The sequence below is a fragment of the Tripterygium wilfordii genome, chromosome 17 (assembly GCF_013401445.1).
Source record: "Tripterygium wilfordii isolate XIE 37 chromosome 17, ASM1340144v1, whole genome shotgun sequence".
Classification (NCBI taxonomy): Eukaryota; Viridiplantae; Streptophyta; class Magnoliopsida; order Celastrales; family Celastraceae; genus Tripterygium; species Tripterygium wilfordii.
Window position 1 is genome coordinate 11,537,675 of NC_052248.1, and position 18,803 is coordinate 11,556,477.

At 37.0% G+C, this 18,803-nt stretch overlaps 2 protein-coding genes across 4 annotated transcripts; both read left to right on the forward strand.

Annotated features, from left to right (window-relative positions):
• Positions 1–1,163: 1,163 nt before the first annotated feature.
• Positions 1,164–3,685, forward strand: LOC119982322 (protein IQ-DOMAIN 1-like). The gene is made up of 5 exons (XM_038825628.1): positions 1,164–1,735; positions 1,824–2,111; positions 2,191–2,436; positions 2,511–2,648; positions 2,731–3,685. The coding sequence occupies exons 1-5, from the start codon at positions 1,601–1,603 to the stop codon at positions 3,523–3,525; spliced, it is 1,602 nt and encodes a 533-aa protein (XP_038681556.1). The 5' UTR covers positions 1,164–1,600; the 3' UTR covers positions 3,526–3,685.
• A 5,274-nt stretch (positions 3,686–8,959) lies between these two features.
• Positions 8,960–14,777, forward strand: LOC119982824 (heterogeneous nuclear ribonucleoprotein Q-like). 3 transcript variants are annotated; one of them, XM_038826400.1, is made up of 9 exons: positions 8,960–9,077; positions 10,293–10,746; positions 10,831–10,947; positions 11,098–11,238; positions 11,339–11,518; positions 13,075–13,276; positions 13,772–13,953; positions 14,030–14,115; positions 14,208–14,429. In XM_038826400.1, exons 2-9 carry the CDS (start codon positions 10,345–10,347, stop codon positions 14,344–14,346), a joined length of 1,449 nt encoding a protein of 482 aa, XP_038682328.1. In that variant the 5' UTR covers positions 8,960–9,077; positions 10,293–10,344; the 3' UTR covers positions 14,347–14,429. The 3 variants fall into 3 exon arrangements, with proteins under 3 accessions (XP_038682328.1, XP_038682329.1, XP_038682326.1); XM_038826401.1 differs by lacking the exon at positions 8,960–9,077 and adding an exon at positions 9,379–9,533 and having other exon boundaries at positions 14,208–14,777; XM_038826398.1 differs by lacking the exon at positions 8,960–9,077 and adding an exon at positions 9,828–9,994.
• Positions 14,778–18,803: the final 4,026 nt, after the last annotated feature.

Here is an 18,803-nt window from a genome sequence, read left to right on the forward strand (position 1 = left end):
TGTGTTTTGATTTCTTCCAAATTTTCACTCTGCCCTCGCATTCCCTCCGTAACAACTTGTAATACAATATTGACTCTGTTAATACCAAAACCAGAGAAACTGAACATGCTTGTGTTTTCCAAAACAAAGAATGAAAATGGCCAGTTGTCACTTGTCTCGGTCAACACCCGAGAGAATCTAAACAGTTTTGACTAGTCAATCCAATTATTATAAGCCATGTGTTTGTATCAAACTTAACCCCAAAAATTCGACAAAAGGGTATATTTCGTCTCTCAATTATGGGGTGAGTTTCATTTTCGTCCCTAAACTTTTTTTTCTGTCATTTTCATCCCTTAACTATTAGAAAGTACCATTTTCGTTCTTTTAGTGAGATTGAGGTCGAAAAATGCTTATGTGGCAGCTATATCATATGCTAGAGAAATCTGATCTAACGAATAATAGGATGCCACATTGGATTTTTCCGTCGTCGAATTTATTCGAGGGACAAACGAGAAACTTTCCCACAATTGGGGGACGAAAATAGGAGAAAAAAAGAGTTAAGGGACGAAAATGAAACCTGACCAATAGTTGAGGGATGAAAAACAAAAATGTTAGGGATCCTAGTTATCCCAATAGTGAACCTTGTCCCTTGATTGATATAAGTGTAACGGCCCACAAAACCTGATGATTGAACCAGAAAGTGACACATCCATTACTGAAATGACTGGAATGTTTTTTACTGGGATCCCTATCACTTCTGGATGAAAAATATCCTTTTACCCAGAAAAATCCAGATTATTAGTAAAGCCCGCGCACTGGCAAATAATTTTAGTAATGACTGAGATTTTTTTACTGGGATCCCTATCATTTCTGGATGAAAAATATCCTTTTACCCAGAAAAATCCAGATTATTAGTAAAGCCCGCGCTGGCAAATAATTTTTAAAGAATTTCAGTTCCAGGCGCGCGTGTTTATTACTTGCTTGTTCTGCAATGATGCTTGGATTGAACTACCACGTGATGATCTCTCCCTGTGCTCCTACCACGTGATACCACGAGATTGCGACCAGTTTATCATCCAATAAGTGAGACCCTTTTCTCGCAAAAAGAAGACATTTTTTTTTATAAAAAAGAAAGAAAGAAAAAAAGATAAGCTTTTGGTCCGCCATTAAAGCAGTTTTGGTCACTGTGCATCCTCAACGTGCTTTCTCTCTCAATAATGTATTGACTCTGTCAAGAGCCTCTCAAAGTTCTCAAACTCTGTCTCACGTTCTGCTTAATAATATATTCAAATACCACTGTTGGCGTACGTATTCACGGACACTCTCATACAAGACCTCCATTACTGTACTCCCCATGCCAGATAAAAGAAACACCAACTTTTTTCAGCACATTAGATATAATTATAGATTTATTGAATCTCTCAGCTCTGTCACATACTCTCACTCTCTCGCTTCATCACTCTCTCTTACACGCTTACAGATAGAGCAGTGTACATACAATTTAAGAGAAGGCATCAATGCATCATCATCATCTCTTGCTCTGTCTCGCTCTCTCTCTCTCTCTTTGTGAACTTTTCAAGGGCTGTCTGTATTTTGCTGTAAGCCTGTAAGTGCAATTTTGATGGGAAAGAAAGGAGGTAGCTCTTGGTTGACTGCTGTGAAAAGGGCTTTTAGATCTCCCACTAAAGATAATGACCATCAAAAGAGTAGTACCAGGAGACGCGTAGACCGTGACCAAGAAGAAGATGAAGATAAGGTTCTACATTTTGTAAAAATTGATACTTCTTCATCTGTTTTTGGTCGATTGATTGCAGGGTCCGACGTTTTAATTGTCTTTTCTGCAGAAAAGGGAGAAGAGAAGGTGGCTTTTTAGGAAATCAGGTAGTCAAGAAACGGTGACCCAACAAACGGCACCTCCGAATGTAGCCGCAGAAACAGAGGATTTGTCTGTCTCTTCAGCGGCAGAGCATAGGCATGCAATTGCTGTAGCTGTGGCCACAGCGGCTGCGGCCGAGAAGGCTGTGGCATCGGCCCAGGCAGCGGTGGCTCGTTTTAGTACTAGGCCTTCTAATAATCATGCCGCAGAACACTACGCCGCCACTGTGATTCAGACTGCTTTTAGAGGCTATCTGGTAAGCAAACTAAATACCCCCAATTTGATTTTACAAAACAATATATAATGGAAGCTGAGAACGCTATTGTGTTGTGAAGGCGAGAAGAGCTCTTCGAGCGCTAAAAGGACTAGTGAAGTTGCAAGCTCTGGTGAGAGGTCACAATGTGAGAAAGCAAGCCAAGATGACTCTACGATGCATGCAAGCTCTGGTTCGAGTACAGGCTCGGGTGCTCGATCAACGCGTCAGACTTTCACAAGAAGGTAGCAGGAAGTCGGCATTTAGTGACACTAATAGTATGTGGGAATCTCGGTACCTTCAAGGCCTTTCAGACAGAAGATCAATGGTAAACTAATCTGACGAATTACACTTCGATCTACTTGGTGTTTCAGATTTTGATTCGTTTTGTATTTTTCTCAGTCAAGAGAGGGAAGTAGCATTGCAGATGATTGGGATGAACGGCCTCACACAATTGAAGAAGTTAAAGCCATGTTACAGAACAGGAAAGAAGCTGCATTGAAGCGTGATAAGAGTTTGTCCCACGCCATGTCTCAACAGGTTATACTCTGCTTTATCAATGTCTGTTCTGTTTTCTTCTTTGCGAGAGTAATTACTTAAATTAGGCAAAATGTTGTTACAGTTGTGGAGAACTGGTAGGAGCCCATCAATTGGAAACGAACAAGAGCTCCAAGAAAGCACACAATGGCTTAATCGGTGGATGCCCACAAAGCCATGGGAGAGCAGAGGACGAGCTTCAACTGATCAGAGAGACCCCATAAAAACTGTTGAAATTGATGCTTCCCAACCTTACTCATATTTTGCCCCGAAGATTGAAAGAATCAGTCCAAATCAATCTCACCAAAACCAAAGACCCAATTCACATTCACCACTCCATAGAGTCCCCCAAAATGCCCCTATCACACCCTCTCCCTCCAAATCTCGACCTCTGCAAGTGCGGTCCGCTAGCCCTCGCTGCGTAAGAGATGATAGAAGCTACAATGCATCATCTCAAACTCCAAGCTTGAGGTCGAATTACTACTACAATGGCTATTTAACGAATCAACATAGCAGCAGACAGGGTACTAGTGTTGCCAATGGTGCTACATTGCCAAGTTACATGGCTGCAACAGAGTCCGCCAAGGCTCGTTTGCGCTCACAAAGTGCACCGAAACAGAGGCCATCGACGCCGGAGAGAGAGCGAGCCAGTTCGGTGAAGAAACGCCTCTCTTTTCCTGTTCCTCCTCTGGATCCTCACCGAGTGGGATACAGGGGATATGGTGGTGGACATAACTTGAGGAGTCCAAGCTTTAAGAGTGTAAGTGGATCACATTTTGGGTTGGAGCAAGAGTCTAACTATTCTTCATGCTGTACGGACAGCCATGGTTGTGAAGTGTCGCCATCTTCAACTACTGATCTTCGGAGGTGGTTGAGATGACGATTAATGGCATCATGCCCACCATTAATACTTCTCAAAGCACTTCGACTTCATTTTCAGACTGCTATGTGTATTGGTTGGTGGGATTCAACTCTTCCACTTCATTTTCCCATGTTTTCATTGTTCAACCAATAGCCCACAACTGGTTCTTGTGTCCTAACTTCACTGCTTGGATCTTGTTCCTGGGAAAAATTTTCCCTTGACATTTGAATAGCTCTTTTGACCATCTAGTGATTAATTGTAGCTCATTTTGTAATGCATTTCCTTAATTAGTACTGATAATAATAAAGTTGTGTTTGGAAAGTTATGGATTGCAAATTTATTTGTGTTCTAGAAATGTAAACAAGCTAAGATGAGTCGGGCATCTTCAAGCCTAACCTAATATGGCTAGTTGAATAAACAAACTCACAACTTATAGTAGTCGATTTAAAAGTGCAGTGATGAATTTAATTTTTGTTTCGAACAAAAAAAATGTATGTATAACATTGTTTTTGTCATACTAAAACTGGTGTAACGGTTAGCACCGGTCCTCCTCCGGATCCATCTACCATAGTGGCACAAGAACCACAATGACCCTAATCATCCTTGATGGATATGAATATTGCACTTGTAGTCAGTCTCACCTTTTTCTTCTCACATCTTAGCATTCAATGCGTAATGACCATAGCCAAATAGGGTTTGATCCAAGGGTATAAAATGTCTGATATTTGTATCAGTATTTTGTCAAGGAGTTCATTTTTACCCTAAAAAATAAAAATAAAATGATGATCTATTTATACACTAAAACATTACATTTATCATTTAAGAAATTTTGGTGGCTCAAATTCAACCAATGCTTACTGCATGGCCCACATTCGATGTGTGTATAAAAGTCTGAAGTTTGCATGATAATAAAACCAGAATCAATGGGAGCCATATGCAATTATTTGTGTGGGTCTTGTCTTCACTGAAATTCCTACGCATCATATGGAGTGTCTGTTTTTGCATTACCTCTCTTTCCTTTTTGGATAAAGCAAAACAAAAGGAAGCATCGAAAGGCCAAGCATATAAATACACGAAAGCTCTGGTGAGATGTGATGGTAGAGGAAGTGTGTAACTCACTTGAATATTTATTTACTTACAAAAATATAATAAAAAAATATAATTATTTTTTCATCTGTCTATGAAAGTGAATCAATTGGAATTTTTGGGCCAGCCCATTTTATGATGCAGTGAATACTGCCCATCAGAACACAAAACACAAAGCACAAGCTATAGCAAGGGTTAATCTTGTGTGATTTCATCAATATGCAACTTGATTAGCATAAAAAAAAAGAACAGACAAAGCCTGTTGTGTCTACAGTTACTTGTTTAGAGATCATTTTGAAAAACAATTTGTAAGTGAGACATTTGTAGCGTAAGGATTTTTTTTCTTGGAATAAAACAGAGAAACTATATTTTTATGTTGGTGTAGTTAATAGTGCTTACCATATATCATTGAATAAATGTGAAGAACTAATGAGACAAGAGCAATCCAATGTGGTTGCTCTACAAAAGCAATCAAAAATTTTGAGAATTTGAGAAATGAGTATCGGATTCGCCTGAACTATATATTGGTGCACCGTTTAGTACTGGTCCTCCCCTAGATCCATCTACCACAGTGGCACAAGAATCCCTGTGACCCTAATCATCCTGGATGGATGTGAATATTGCATCTTAGGCAGTCTCAATTATTTTCTGATATCTTAGCATTCAATGCGGAATGGCTGTAAAGTTGATTGCTTTTTTTATTTATCAATGTGTCATGTATAAAAGTATGAACCTTTTTTTTTTAGAACTTTGTATGATAACAAAATCAGAAATAAATGGAGCCATGTGCAATTATTTGTCTGGGTCATGTCTTCACTGAAATTCCTACGGATCATGGAGTGTTTATTTATGCATTCATTACCTCTCTTTCCCTTTTGGATAAAGCAAAAAAGAAAGGAAGCATCGGTAGGCCAAGCGTATAAACCCGCAAAAGCTCTGGTAAAACTGGTAAGATGTGTAACTCACTTGTTATAAACCACATATAATGACATTAATATTTGTTTGCTTAGAAAAATCGAAAATGACATGTAGCCCATCAGTTTAATAGTCCAATAGGTTTATTCCATTGATTTAATAAATGAAATAATTTTATTTTCACTCTTTTATCTCATAATTCATTGTCCAAAATTAATTATTTTAATATAGATTCTATCGTTTTTTAAAAGCACAATCTATAATTCATTGCTTTAGTTATGAATTCATTTATTTTTGAAATTCCATTAAAAAACAATGGAATTAAGAAATTTCATTGAAAAAAAACAATGGAATTAAGATTTATCCGATAAAACTCATCGACAATGACTCTTGTTATAATGGCATCTCCAACAGATACTGTAAAATGGTATATACTGTAAATTTAGGGTATCATTTACAGTATTTGACAAAAAAACACACTCCAACAGATACTGTATCCAATACTGTAAAACTGCATTGTGAACAGTAAAACTGTAGATGTCCAGTTTTACTGTAGAATACTGGACCCAATATTTTAATCAAAATATCCATTTATTTTTCATTTTCTATCTTTTATCCCTAATTTCTTTTGTGATCTCGAGTTCTCTCTCTGTGCCCCTCTCACGCAGCGACGACGAGCCTGGTGCATAGGCGATCAGAGATCTTCGTCGGTGTGGGACCGGTCGACTCTCACCGCCGACCCCCCGATTGTCTCTCAACCCACCATCGCCTCTCAACCTTCACTTAGTTTTTTTTTTAATGGCTCTGGCCCTCTCCTTGGCCCCGATTGTTAGAGCACCCGAAGAAGAAATGAGAAGGCGGCTGTTACTGGAATTGATGGGTTATGATCTTCTTCTTCATTCCTGTAATTGGAAAAGCTTGGCCCCAATACGGATTAAGACATTGTTTCGTTAAGCGGGTTATGCTTGTGAGGTGCCCCAATAGAATTTTTACATTTATTAATACTTAAATTAAATCATTTGTCAATTTGAAGATGAACTTGCCTCAATGAGTTTGATATTTTGCTTTCGAGCCAAAATTATTATAAAATTACGAGGAGTAGTATTTTTTTAGAAACTTCTTCAACTGGAAAGACAAATTGATGTAAATTATTGATATATTTAATTTTAGGAATATATTAATATCAATTGATTTATTATTATGTCAATTGATTTAAATGTAAAAAGAATTGAGTTTAAATAATAAAAATTGATAGTATAAATGAATATTTAAATGATTTAGAGTATCTGTTGGATTGTGATACTGATAGAGAAACTGTAAATCTATGGAAAGTATACTTTTTACTGTAAATTTAGAGTTTTTGTTAAGAGTATCTGCTGTGGATGGCCTAAAGAGTTTTATGTGTTGATTTTGAATATGTAATTTTTTTAAAAATATAACATGTATTTTGAGAGTTAAGAGACTTGGGCTCTCATAGGCTACTACTAAATGAACTACCTAACACTACTGTCGAAAAATATGATAAAAATTTAATTGTTTTTCCAAAAATAGCATAATAAAAACAAAATTTCAATTAAGATGTTGAAGAAAAGTAGAACATCCGAGCCACTAATTAGAATAGTAAAGATGATGTGTATCACTCGAATGACCAGGATTCATCCCGTTTCAAAAATTAAAAAGGCTGAAAAGTAGCTAAAATGATGGATTCGTCTCACCGCATCTGTGTATGAAGTATGAACCTGTGAACTTCCTTCCACACACTATTCTCGAATATTTTTTGTCGTTTAGTATAAGTCGGTCTTAAGAGCTTTTGGAGGCCCAACCTTCTCGGTACATAGTTTTAATGGGCTTCGTCAAGGATTTTATCTTGGTAAACTTTAGTCACACCCCTATTTTTACTAAAGACACCCCTTGTTAAATGAACCCCTCAAAATGATACATTTTTATAAATACACCCAAAATACACTAAATCTTGAACAATTTCAAAGAACACCCCAATGCATAAGAACACCCCAATGCATAAAAACAGAGGACAAACAAGGGGGGAGGGGAATGCTAACCTGAATCAAAAGAACCACAAAGCTTTTTTCGTGTCCAGTACAAAACGAGTCAAAGCAACATCCAAGCTGCCAAGGAAGATTTGAGGGTCTAAGGGCATTTGTGCCCAATCACCATTTCTTTGCTATCAAACACCATTGTTTTGCAGCTGTGATCTACCCAAGCCTTTGCCACCTAAGTTGGGATAAGAATATGGAAGCTAAATTCAGAAGATGAAAATACACAATAATTCACAAACCTCTGGAAATTGACCATTTGAAATGATGAGTAAGTTTGGTAGATCCCCTTTATCAACTGCTTCTTTATTTATGGCCGACAATAATCTTGTAGAAGTAAGTTCATTGATACTTTCTTCAATTTGGTGTACCCATCTTGCAATTAGTTGTACCATGACCTCGACCCATCCCATCCGAACCTTCCACCTCGATCGCTGCCGAAGCGAAGGCACTCAACATTGGGAAACTCCGGTGGAACAACAAACCATTGACAACCAAGTCTGCCGGAGTTCTCGTCGGAGTCGTCCGTTTCTTACTTTGTCGATTTCATCTGCAACAAGAACAAAAATCAGGATTTCGCTTTCGTGGTTGAGGCAAACATATCTCTACTCTGTTTTCAAAGAATATGGGTTTGGGGTGTTATGAGCCGGCATCTAAAAAAACACACGGTCAACGCGAAGTCAACTCAAGTCGGGGTGTTTTTAGTAAAAGTAGAGGTGTGATTAAAGTTTACCTTTTATCTTCATAGAATTCTATTGGAATTTTTTGGGCCAGCCCATTTTTGTGTGTTCTGAATACGGCCCATCAGAATAACAAAATTATCCAGGATCCCCGACCCACATTTGAAAATCAAAACACAAAATTGCCATCATTTTTATTTTATTCTTTTGAAGAAGTTGGTAAAAGATGGCAAAATATTAAATTCTTGTGATATATGTGAAGGGGCCAAAATCAACACCAGCCTCGAACAACACGTAATAGGCTCACGGCCTAGAAGATATAACATAACAGGCCCATGACTTAGAAAACACAAGAAGACTACTGGCCTAGAAGACACAACAGACCGGCAACCTAGAAGACATAACAGGCCAAAGGCCCATGTAATGTGGGCTCACCTACAGTCTAAATTATTTCTCAACAATTTTATTTTATTTTTACTAAGAATTTTAGACAAATTTTTTGCCTCAAATGCCTGACAATTGATAGGCCCACAGCCTCCTCTAGAGTCCATGGTCTGGGTGATTATCAAATGCAACAAGTCCATGGCCTCACAAGCAGCCATAAGCCCAAAGCTCAATCCAGCTCAACACCCAACGTGCCACTAGTGAGTCACGTGAGTGACGTCTACAAATACCAATATTCTGCCACTTAGAGAAGGATCCTTTCTTCTCTCTAATATTACACTATCTCACTAAAAACTCTCACAGTAATTCCGTTGACTTGATCGTCAGGGTTTTCTTCTCAGTTCTTCCGTTGACTTGACTGTCAAAGCTTTGTTGATCGACATTGCTCCAGGTTTGTAATTTTATGGAAAATCAATTTTCAATTTTTATGGAGAGAATTATTTTGAGCATGGTCTGGCTGAAAGAAGCATTTTTTACTGAAAGAATTCACATTTTCAAGTTCACGAGATACTTGCATTCATGGTTTTACATGAGAAATTTGTGCAAATTCATAGCTGAGATTTACCGTACAAAGGTCGTTCAGAGATTCTGCCGGAAAAAGAAGCATGAGTTTGAGTGATCTGGCAATCCACGTGGCAGAAGTTTTTTTTTTTTATTTTTTTTAAAAAGGGAAGCCTCTCGCGTGGGATTCCCACACCTTCCTAGTTTAGCGTCTGAACTGTTGTAAATCTGTCTGTGTATTGGGCTGGTCTTAGAGCAAGTGACGCGCGCGCCCACACACCGCGAGATAAGAACTAGCAGAGATAATCTCAAACAACGGAAAGGAATACACACTCTCTTATCCCTGGTACGCCAGTTTTCACTTGCAATTATTCTGCTTTACTCCGTTTTCATATTCGCCATTCCCAAAGCTCATTTCGACCGAATCTATTTGTCTCTTTGATGAATCCCCGATTAGGGTTTTAGATTCACGATCTAAATTTCCTATCTTGATTTTTGGGGTGGGGGTTTGCGAATCTCATTTATCGATTTTGTTTTACTAATACGAATTTCGTGTATAGGGTTTAGAATTGATTGATTCCCCATATTGTTTTTTCCTGTTTGTTTTGTGATTTCGGGGGGGGGGGGGGGGGGGGGGTGGGAGGGATTAGATTTTGTTAATCTCGTTCCTCCTTTAGCTGTTGAGCTTAGGTTCAATTATTTTCTATAACTTCGTCGTGGTTCTACGTTTCTGGGTTTAGTATGAATGGTTTAGTTATATCAATTTGTCTACCCTCTGAGCTCTTTTGGGGCATTGGGTATAAATATGTAAGTATGTCTTCTTCTTCTGATTGAACTTGGTGATTTTTCTTTTACATTCATTAGAAATGTTTCTGGTCCTTCATGATTTTTCGTTTCTCTGTATCTCTCACCTGTGTTCTTTTTTCTTCTTTTTTTTCCAATTTGCTTGTTACTGTGGGTTGCATCATGGCTGTATTTTAGTCAGTCTTAAGGTGTTTCACTCTGCAAGCCCATCTCTATACTTAGATTACTTCCTATCACTCACCTGTCTGCGTTTTTTGGCATTTTGCATGTTATTGTGGGGTGCTTATTTTAGTTAATGTAGGAACTGTGCAAGCGAGGTTATTCGATGACCGGACATTAACCCTGAAACAGTCATGGCAGAGGGAACAGGAGTTGATGAGCGTGTGGATCTCGATGAGGAAAACTATATGGAAGAGATGGATGATGATGGTGAAGAACAACTAGATGAAGATGGAGTAGATGATACTGGTGACGGAGATGTTGAAGACAAGCCTGGAGAGGAAGAGGATGATATGAAAGCGGAGGCTGATGAGAAAGAGCAATCCCCCGGAGTGGATAGAAGACAAGTTGACATTGAACCTGTTGAAGAAGAAGAAAAGCCTACTTCCTCTGCTAATGAAGAAGACAAAGAGGAGCATGCTGAATTACTTGCGATTCCTCCTAATGGTTCCGAAGTTTTCATTGGCGGACTTCCTAAAGATATTGTGGAAGAAGACTTGAGAGATCTTTGTGAACCAGTAGGCGAGATTTTTGAGGTCAGAATTTCAATATCAAATATTCAAATAAATCTTTTTTTCTTTGTAATTTCAATGTGTTTAGTATTTTGATTTAATTTGCAGATAAGGATGATGAAAGATAGGGATACTGGTGAAAACAAAGGTTATGCCTTTGTAGCTTTCAAATCAAAGGAAGTTGCACAAAAGGCCATTAAAGAATTACATAGTAAAGATTTTAAGGTGATTATGATCCCCTTTTAAACTTGAAAGTAAGTCGCTTTGATAAAATTTTCGGATGCTTGAAAAGACTTGCTTTTGTATGTCATCACTTTGGTTTTCTTTTCAAAACTATTTTGCTGTGTTTGTTTTAAATGTGTATTGTTACTGCAGGGTAAAACCTTAAGGTGCTCACTCTCTGAAACTAAAAACAGATTATTCATTGGTAATGTTCCAAAGAGCTGGTCAGAGGATGAGTTTAGAAAAATCATAGAGGATGTTGGTCCTGGAGTTGAAACCATAGAGCTCATAAAGGTGGAGTTTTGAATTGATAAATTTTGATCTTCTCATTAAGAAGACAAATTGTTGAATCCGATATCTTACCAGTATTGTTGTCTACTGATGTTAAATCCAGGATCCCCAAATTTCAGGCAGAAATCGTGGTTTTGCTTTTATTTTGTATTACAACCATGCCTGTGCTGATTATTCAAGGCAGAAAATGTTGAATGCAAGTTTTAAGCTGGATGGAAATACCCCAACAGTGACGTGGGCTGATCCCAAAGGTACACCTGAACAGTCTTCTGCTGCTGCTCAGGTAAACTGCTAAAATATTTGAATTGTTGAGGGCTTTGTATTTGTGGTGTCTCAAATGTCATAGCATTTTTCCTAGGGAGTGATGTGCCATCATCTCCCTTTCTTGACTCCTGGGTGAGTTGGAGGGCAGAGTTGGTGAAGAGCAACTCATCTTTTATCTCCTTCGCCTGAGTGATAGCGATCATGCATGGAGACCTCTCATCCATAACACCAAAAATCTATAGGAATGGCATAGGAACAGCCTTATTGTTCTATACTAATTCCATACCACGGAAACCACAATAAAGTGGATGGTGCCTATCCAATCTCTAACCTTCACCCTACACCCTTGGCAACTCCTTGCACCAGCTTGGTGTAGGATTCTTTAATTTTGTTGTTCATTGTAATTATATTTTTTTGTATTTTTTATGCATTATGAGCATTTATGCTATAGATTTTGGAGAAGAGGAAGAGTCAGGAAGCAAATCGAACCAGCATGGGAAAGTATATCACATTATATAAAATTTTTTTATTAACTAGATGATCTTAGATGGGGGAACATATTTTTAAAAGAAATGCAAGATACTTGTGGAATGCATATTTCGTTCTCTTTCCCCCTTAAATATTTTCTTGTTGTCAGATATGGTCTTTGGAATCTATCAATGTTACCATTGAAGCGAATAAGATCCAATGACCATCAACGTAAGTTATCAGTTGGTGACTAGGAGTGACATCATCAATAGTAGTGGAAGCCCTCTTCCATTATAGTCACGTAAATCCACTCACTGAGAGAGTAGGAGAGGTCGGAGGGAGGGAAAGGTTTTTTCTTTATTTAATTGTGCATACAGTTCGAAATGTACAATGAGTTCCTGTCCATGGAGTGCTAACTCTGGGATTTTAACATTCGTGGAATTTCTGTTTTTTCAGTTTTTGTTGGTTTTTGGATGCATGCTCTACATATAGGTTGTAGTCTAAACAGTTCTATTGAATTGCATCACTCAGATTATTGCATATTTTGTGTTCATTGGATGCCCGTTTGCAAGTATATGCTTGGAATTTAATTTGTGAGTACTAATGTTTTACATGTTTGAATATATAGCTGCATAATTATAGCCAGTAAAAGTTAATTTTTTGAATGTGATGATGCAGACTTTATCTGACTGCTATACTGCTATACTCAAACATTCAACTTTATGTGACGATGTGCATAGCTTGATGCTACTTTAGTCCCTCTGCCTCCTCAGGCCTCTCTTTGTGGTGTCTAGAAAGCACATATTTGGTGCACCTTAGAAATCATGGTCTGTCTTGTCCATCAAATTGAGATTCTAAATTTGCAATTTTTTACGGAAAGGTCACTAAGAATAGTTTTAATTAGATGAGCTTCATATTGCTTGAAAGTGTCCACAGCGTCTGGAAGATGAAGATGATTTTAATATCTGCTGTTTGTCAGGAAATTAAAATCATGTTACATTCTTGTATGAGAGTTTTGAAGACCATACCTTTGTTTTGAGTTACTATAAGTTAATTGGGGATTTACAGTTGATAACACTGTTAACACACCTTTTCTCAAACTCCCAGGTGAAGGCTCTGTATGTGAAAAACATACCCGAGAACACTACGACTGATCAACTGAAAGAAATGTTCCAGCGCCATGGAGAAGTGACAAAAGTTGTAATGCCCCCTGGAAAAGCGGGCAAACGGGATTTTGGGTTCATCAATTATGCTGAAAGGTCTAGTGCATTGAAGGCTGTTAAAGATACCGAGAAATACGAAATTGATGGTAATTAATTTGACATCTATATTTGAATTCTGATAGTGAAATTTGACTGTACTGATTTCTGGGTTTTTCTAATCTCGCCAATTCCAAAAATGAGTCGTGGGAATGAATGAAAGTGAGCCTTCGAATTATAAGTTTAAATCCTGTGGGGTTAGGCATGTCTTAGTTTGAAAATTCAAGGGTATTTCATTTTTATGTTTTATGAAGATGTGTTGCTCGTCTATTGAAGGATCAAAAGGAAATTGATGATATGCTATGACTGTTTGGTGATTTCTCTGTGTTTTTTATTTCTAAACCAAAAAAGAAAAGAAAAGAACACACTGTATCCATGTGTGATTTGTTAAATTCATTGCTGAATGCATCTGTTATATACACCCGTAATTTCAACATACAAAGAATATGTGGTTGTACTAACTTACTAGTTGGTTTGAATTTTTCATATTTTTTTAATAATAAAAAAGCCAAAATTTATTCTGATTCTTTGAACTTTAATTGTAGGCCAATTGTTGGAGGTTGTTCTAGCAAAGCCACAAACTGATAAAAAGTCAGATGGTGCTACTGCTTATCCTCACAACACCGGGCTGCATTCAAATCATCTTCCGCATTCAGGATATGGTGGTTTTGGGAATCCATATGGCTCTGTAAGTGCTGGCTATGGTGTTACCCCGAATTTTCAACAGGTACTTGAGTGGATTGTGTTCTTTAACAGCCAATGAATTGCTCAACCTAATTATTTGAACCTTCCTATGTGAACAGCCAGTAATATATGGGAGGGGGCCAATGCCAACGGGAATGCAGATGGTGCCAATGGTCCTACCAGATGGTCGAATTGGTTATGTTCTGTAAGCATCCGATTTTCGAAGCTTTGAAATTTTTCTTTGAAGATTTTAAAATGATTTCCAATCATTGTTTTACTCTTTTGGGGATCCTGCAGCCAGCAGCCTGGAATGCAGATGCCACAGCCTCGACCTCGGAGAGTTGACAGGAGCAATGGTCTAAATGGACAGCCGGGACGAGCTGGAAGTAGTGGTAGTGATGATGGCAATCGTGGCAGAAGGTATCGACCATACTAATGTTGGCGGTATAGAGACTTGTAGTTTTTTGGGAATCAACAGATGTAGTTGAGTACCACTAAAACAACATGACAACACCCATCAACCGGGAGCGAGTCGCCCCTTATGCCTTCATTTTCTTTTGACTATTTTGTCAGAGTTGCCCATAAATTAAGGTGCAGAAAAATAGAGAAAGGTTGCTAGTGTTGAGACAGTAAAGATATTTTGTGAGACTAATGGCATGGAAGACGATCAACACTTGGAGCAATCTGCTATCATAAATTTATTTATTGGCAATGTTTTCCTGACACTAGATGTTATAGAGTAGTACATCTATTGGTTTTGTGAGTTCTACTAACCACTGTTTTATACTGAGACTGCAAGACTATTTTTCATGTAGACTATTATATCATGAATTGATTACAAGGTTGGCTCCAAGTTCATTTTCATGAGGGTTATGTCTATTACGGTCAAATTTAACTGTATTTGTCGCTTGGAATTTGAGGCAAGAGTTGAGAGTTTATGGGATGCTTGACCCTAAAATCTGGGAACTCTGAATAACTGAGTGTTTGTCTTTTCAGCAAGGGATCGTTAGCTTCTATCACAATCTTTTAGGACTCCGGCAATTTGTCTATTCCATGATGGGTATTTGCCTATTTGGATATACCCAAGTTCAGAAGATGAGAATGGAGCCTCGAATAAATGCAGAGGTTGGTTTGTGCCAACAATGAAGGTTTATTGTGAAATCTGCATGATGTGCAAAAAGGACCATCCAAGTAATGCTACTATTGCTAGGTGCATGGACACTGCTCTCGATTTTTTTTTTGGATTCTTAATGTAATGGTTTATTATTTTCACAAATATATATCGTAAATACAAAAACACATTAATAATACTTCAAATTAATAAGAAAATACATATTCTCTAACACAAATTTTTTTTTTGGTTCTTTATATCATGGGTTCGTGATTCACATATATATACCGCAAACAAAAAAAACACATTAATACCAAGCAATAAAAAAATATATTGCTCGATCACAATTTGTTGAGTTATTTATATCGTGGGTTTACGATTAACAAATATAGACTATAAACACAAAAACACATTAATAATACTTCAAAACAATAACAAAATACATATTACTCTATCACAATTTTTTTGGGTTCTTTATATGAGTTCAAAATTAACAAATATAGACCGCAAGGCAAGGCGTTCAATGTGGGCGATGGAGAATACAAGACGCCATATACCATTGTCTATAGAAACATGGGAATTCTTGGCATGGAAGGCTTCTCCACCTTGCCTCAGCATTGCTTGCACCTCTGCTATGGATTTTTCGCATTTGCCATGACAGCGAACTTGATAAGGGACATGTCCCCTAAAATATTGGAAAATGGGTTCTGCTTCCAATGGCCATGATTGTGCCATTTCTGGTTGGGACTGAGATTGATATATGTGTTGGAAGCCTAATTGTGTTCGCGTGGCACAAGATAAACAGGAAGAAGATTGAACTAATGGTTCATGCAGTGGCTTCAGGCTTGATATGTGAGATGGATTATGCCATTATGGACACTCCCTTTGTCGATTCTTGCTTTGGTCAAGGTTTGCTCTCCGATATGCATGAGCTTCTTGGCTTCCAAATCGAAGAGAGATGAGTGTATTCAAGTATAACTAATTTAAATAATTAATCACATTGATGATTTTTTTTTGTTCTTTATATAATGGGTTCACGATTCACAAATATAGACTGTAAACATAAAAAAAATTAATAATACTTCAAAGAAAATACATATTAGTCTATCACAAATTTTTTGGAGTTTTGTTCACGATCCACAAACGAAAAATTTTATTTGCACACCATCAAATTAGTAAGTTTACACCATTTTTAAAATTTTCTTTTACATATATATCCTTATTTAGAATGACATATCAACCCTTCTATAAAAATATAAAAAAATTAATATATGTTTACATATTGAATTAAAAAAATATTAAGTCTACAAAGGAATGCTATGTCGATTGTGGTGATCTCAAATGAGTTGATTGTGATGGGCCATTTTATGCTCAATGAGGTTGAAACGGAATGCTACGTCGATACGGTGGGTTGAAACGGTGGTCCTGGATAGGGGCAATGCCAGATGAAGAAAGCACTTATTCAATATCACGTGGGGAGGCTCGGATCAAAATTTCATAGAGACCGCGAATAGAGGGAGACGCATCAAGTGCATCAAGGTGTGAGGGAAAATTCTGGGGCTGCTGCTTCAATGATGACTTTTGAGGGGATGTTGGACGAGTATGATTGGTTGAGGAGGTGATTCTACGAGGATATATTGAAGTCTAGCACTAGGGTTTTCAACCATATGAGGAAAAATCAAAACCCCATAATCGGTGATAAATGAATACCAAAAATAAGTGGGACGCTTAGATATATAATGCGATATACGTGCACATATATACAATGTACTCCCAACAAAAACTCGTTTGAGATCACAAATTCTGAGAACGAGCACAAAATTTTATTCCTAAAAAGAAAACCTTATTGAATTACTCATGTATAAAGCTGAGTTGATTGCGGTGGGTTGAAATATACTCATCCATCTTCGTGGCCGAAATGCTACGTCGATTGCAGTGGGTTGAAACGAATGGATGTGTTGGTTGGATCTTCTTAAACTCGGTTGATGGTCGTGGATTTTATTTTATGATGTAAACTTAACAACTTTTTATTTCATATTTTACAAGAATATATCATTTTAATCTATTCATTAAATATTGGGTGTAAACTTATAAGGTTGCCGTAGGGACGTAGTCAGGATTTGAAGTGAGGGGGCACCTCCCTCGGAAATTTTGTTTGGGCTATTTATATATCATTTATTAACATCCAGTCTATTAAATATAACTTGGTCTACGATACTATAGTTATTTTAATTGAATTATATACATTATTATTTTATATTACTAAAAAATGACAGATAAGTAGAGAACAGCAAGATGAAAAACAACTTTTACGATAATTAGTATTTCATCATTAATCACGAAATAGTAGAATAATTAACTACAATTTTATATAGAGATGTTATAAATTATCAAACAGTGTTTGAGTAGATACAATAGAGAATCTATTAAGAGAGTGAATGCTCTAAGTATGAAGAGTAGAGAAAGGTAAGATGTTAAGAGAGTGAGTGCTCTAAGTATGAAGAGTGGAGAAAGATAAGGTGTAAATATAATTTATACTTTATAGAAAAAAAATATAAATCTAATTACCGTTAAGCTTAATTTTAAATCTAATTATTGATTAAGCTTAAAAAACAAAACAAAAAATTTTGGCTGGCAGACTCGAAAGTGAGGGCTCTAAGTATGAAGAGTGGAGAAAGGTAAGGTGTAAAATAATTCATCAGTTTATACTTTATAGAAAAAATATAAATCTAATTACCGTCAAGCTTAATTTTAAATCTAATTATCATTATTTTAAAGACATTCTAAATCTAATTATTGATTAAGCTTAAAAAAAAAAAGTATGTTGGCCTGCAGACTCGAAAGTGAGGACTCTAAGTATGAAGAGTGGAAAAAGGTAAGGTGTAAATATAATTCATCAGTTTATACTTTATAGAAAAAAAATATAAATCTAATTACCGTTAAGCTTAATTTTAAATCTAATTATTATTATTTTTGAAGATATTTTAAATCTAATCATTGATTTAAGCTTAAAAAACAAAAGAAAAAAATGTATGTTGGCCGTCAGACTCGAACATGGGTGCTTGTGGAACAGGCAACGTCAACGCAAACGGTCAGGCCAACTGCTCTTAACACTAGTCAACTTACATATATATAGAAACATTTTTTAAAAATCTAGTGCCCCCGCAAGGACCAACGTCGTTCCGTCTTCCTCATCCCCTTCCCTATAATTAAAAAAGATTAAAAAAGAAATGTCCTTGAAAGTTAGCAAAAAGCACACGACTTCAAGTTTCTATTACCTGACACCTTTTTTTTGTTGTTCTTAGATGGTGTACTGGTGTGGACGGTGTTCCAGCCTGAGATGTAGGTGGAAGTTGGATATTTTATTGCTGATGGGAAAAAAAATTAAAGATCAATAAATTGTCATAAATTAGGGAAATAGACCCCCTTGATTTGCAGGAGTTAGGACCATCCACCACCACAGGTCACAAAAGAATTGTTGTGTGAGCAAAGGATCGGCATGGCAACATCAATGTTTTCTCATTGTAGCAACTGACCAGAAACTGAGCAATTAAAGATCAAATGGGGACATTCCTGGATCAGTTGCTATCACCATTTTTAATGGTTTGATGGCTGCAGATCCTTTCATAAAAATCTCTCTTCTATGACTCTAATTTGAGCTAAACACATCTTAATATCCAGCACAAAGAAATAGTCAGCTGGACAAGACCTGGTTCAATTTGTTCTCTCTAGTTTGAGCTAAACATATGTCAAGGCTAAATTAGCGACTCGACTCGACCACA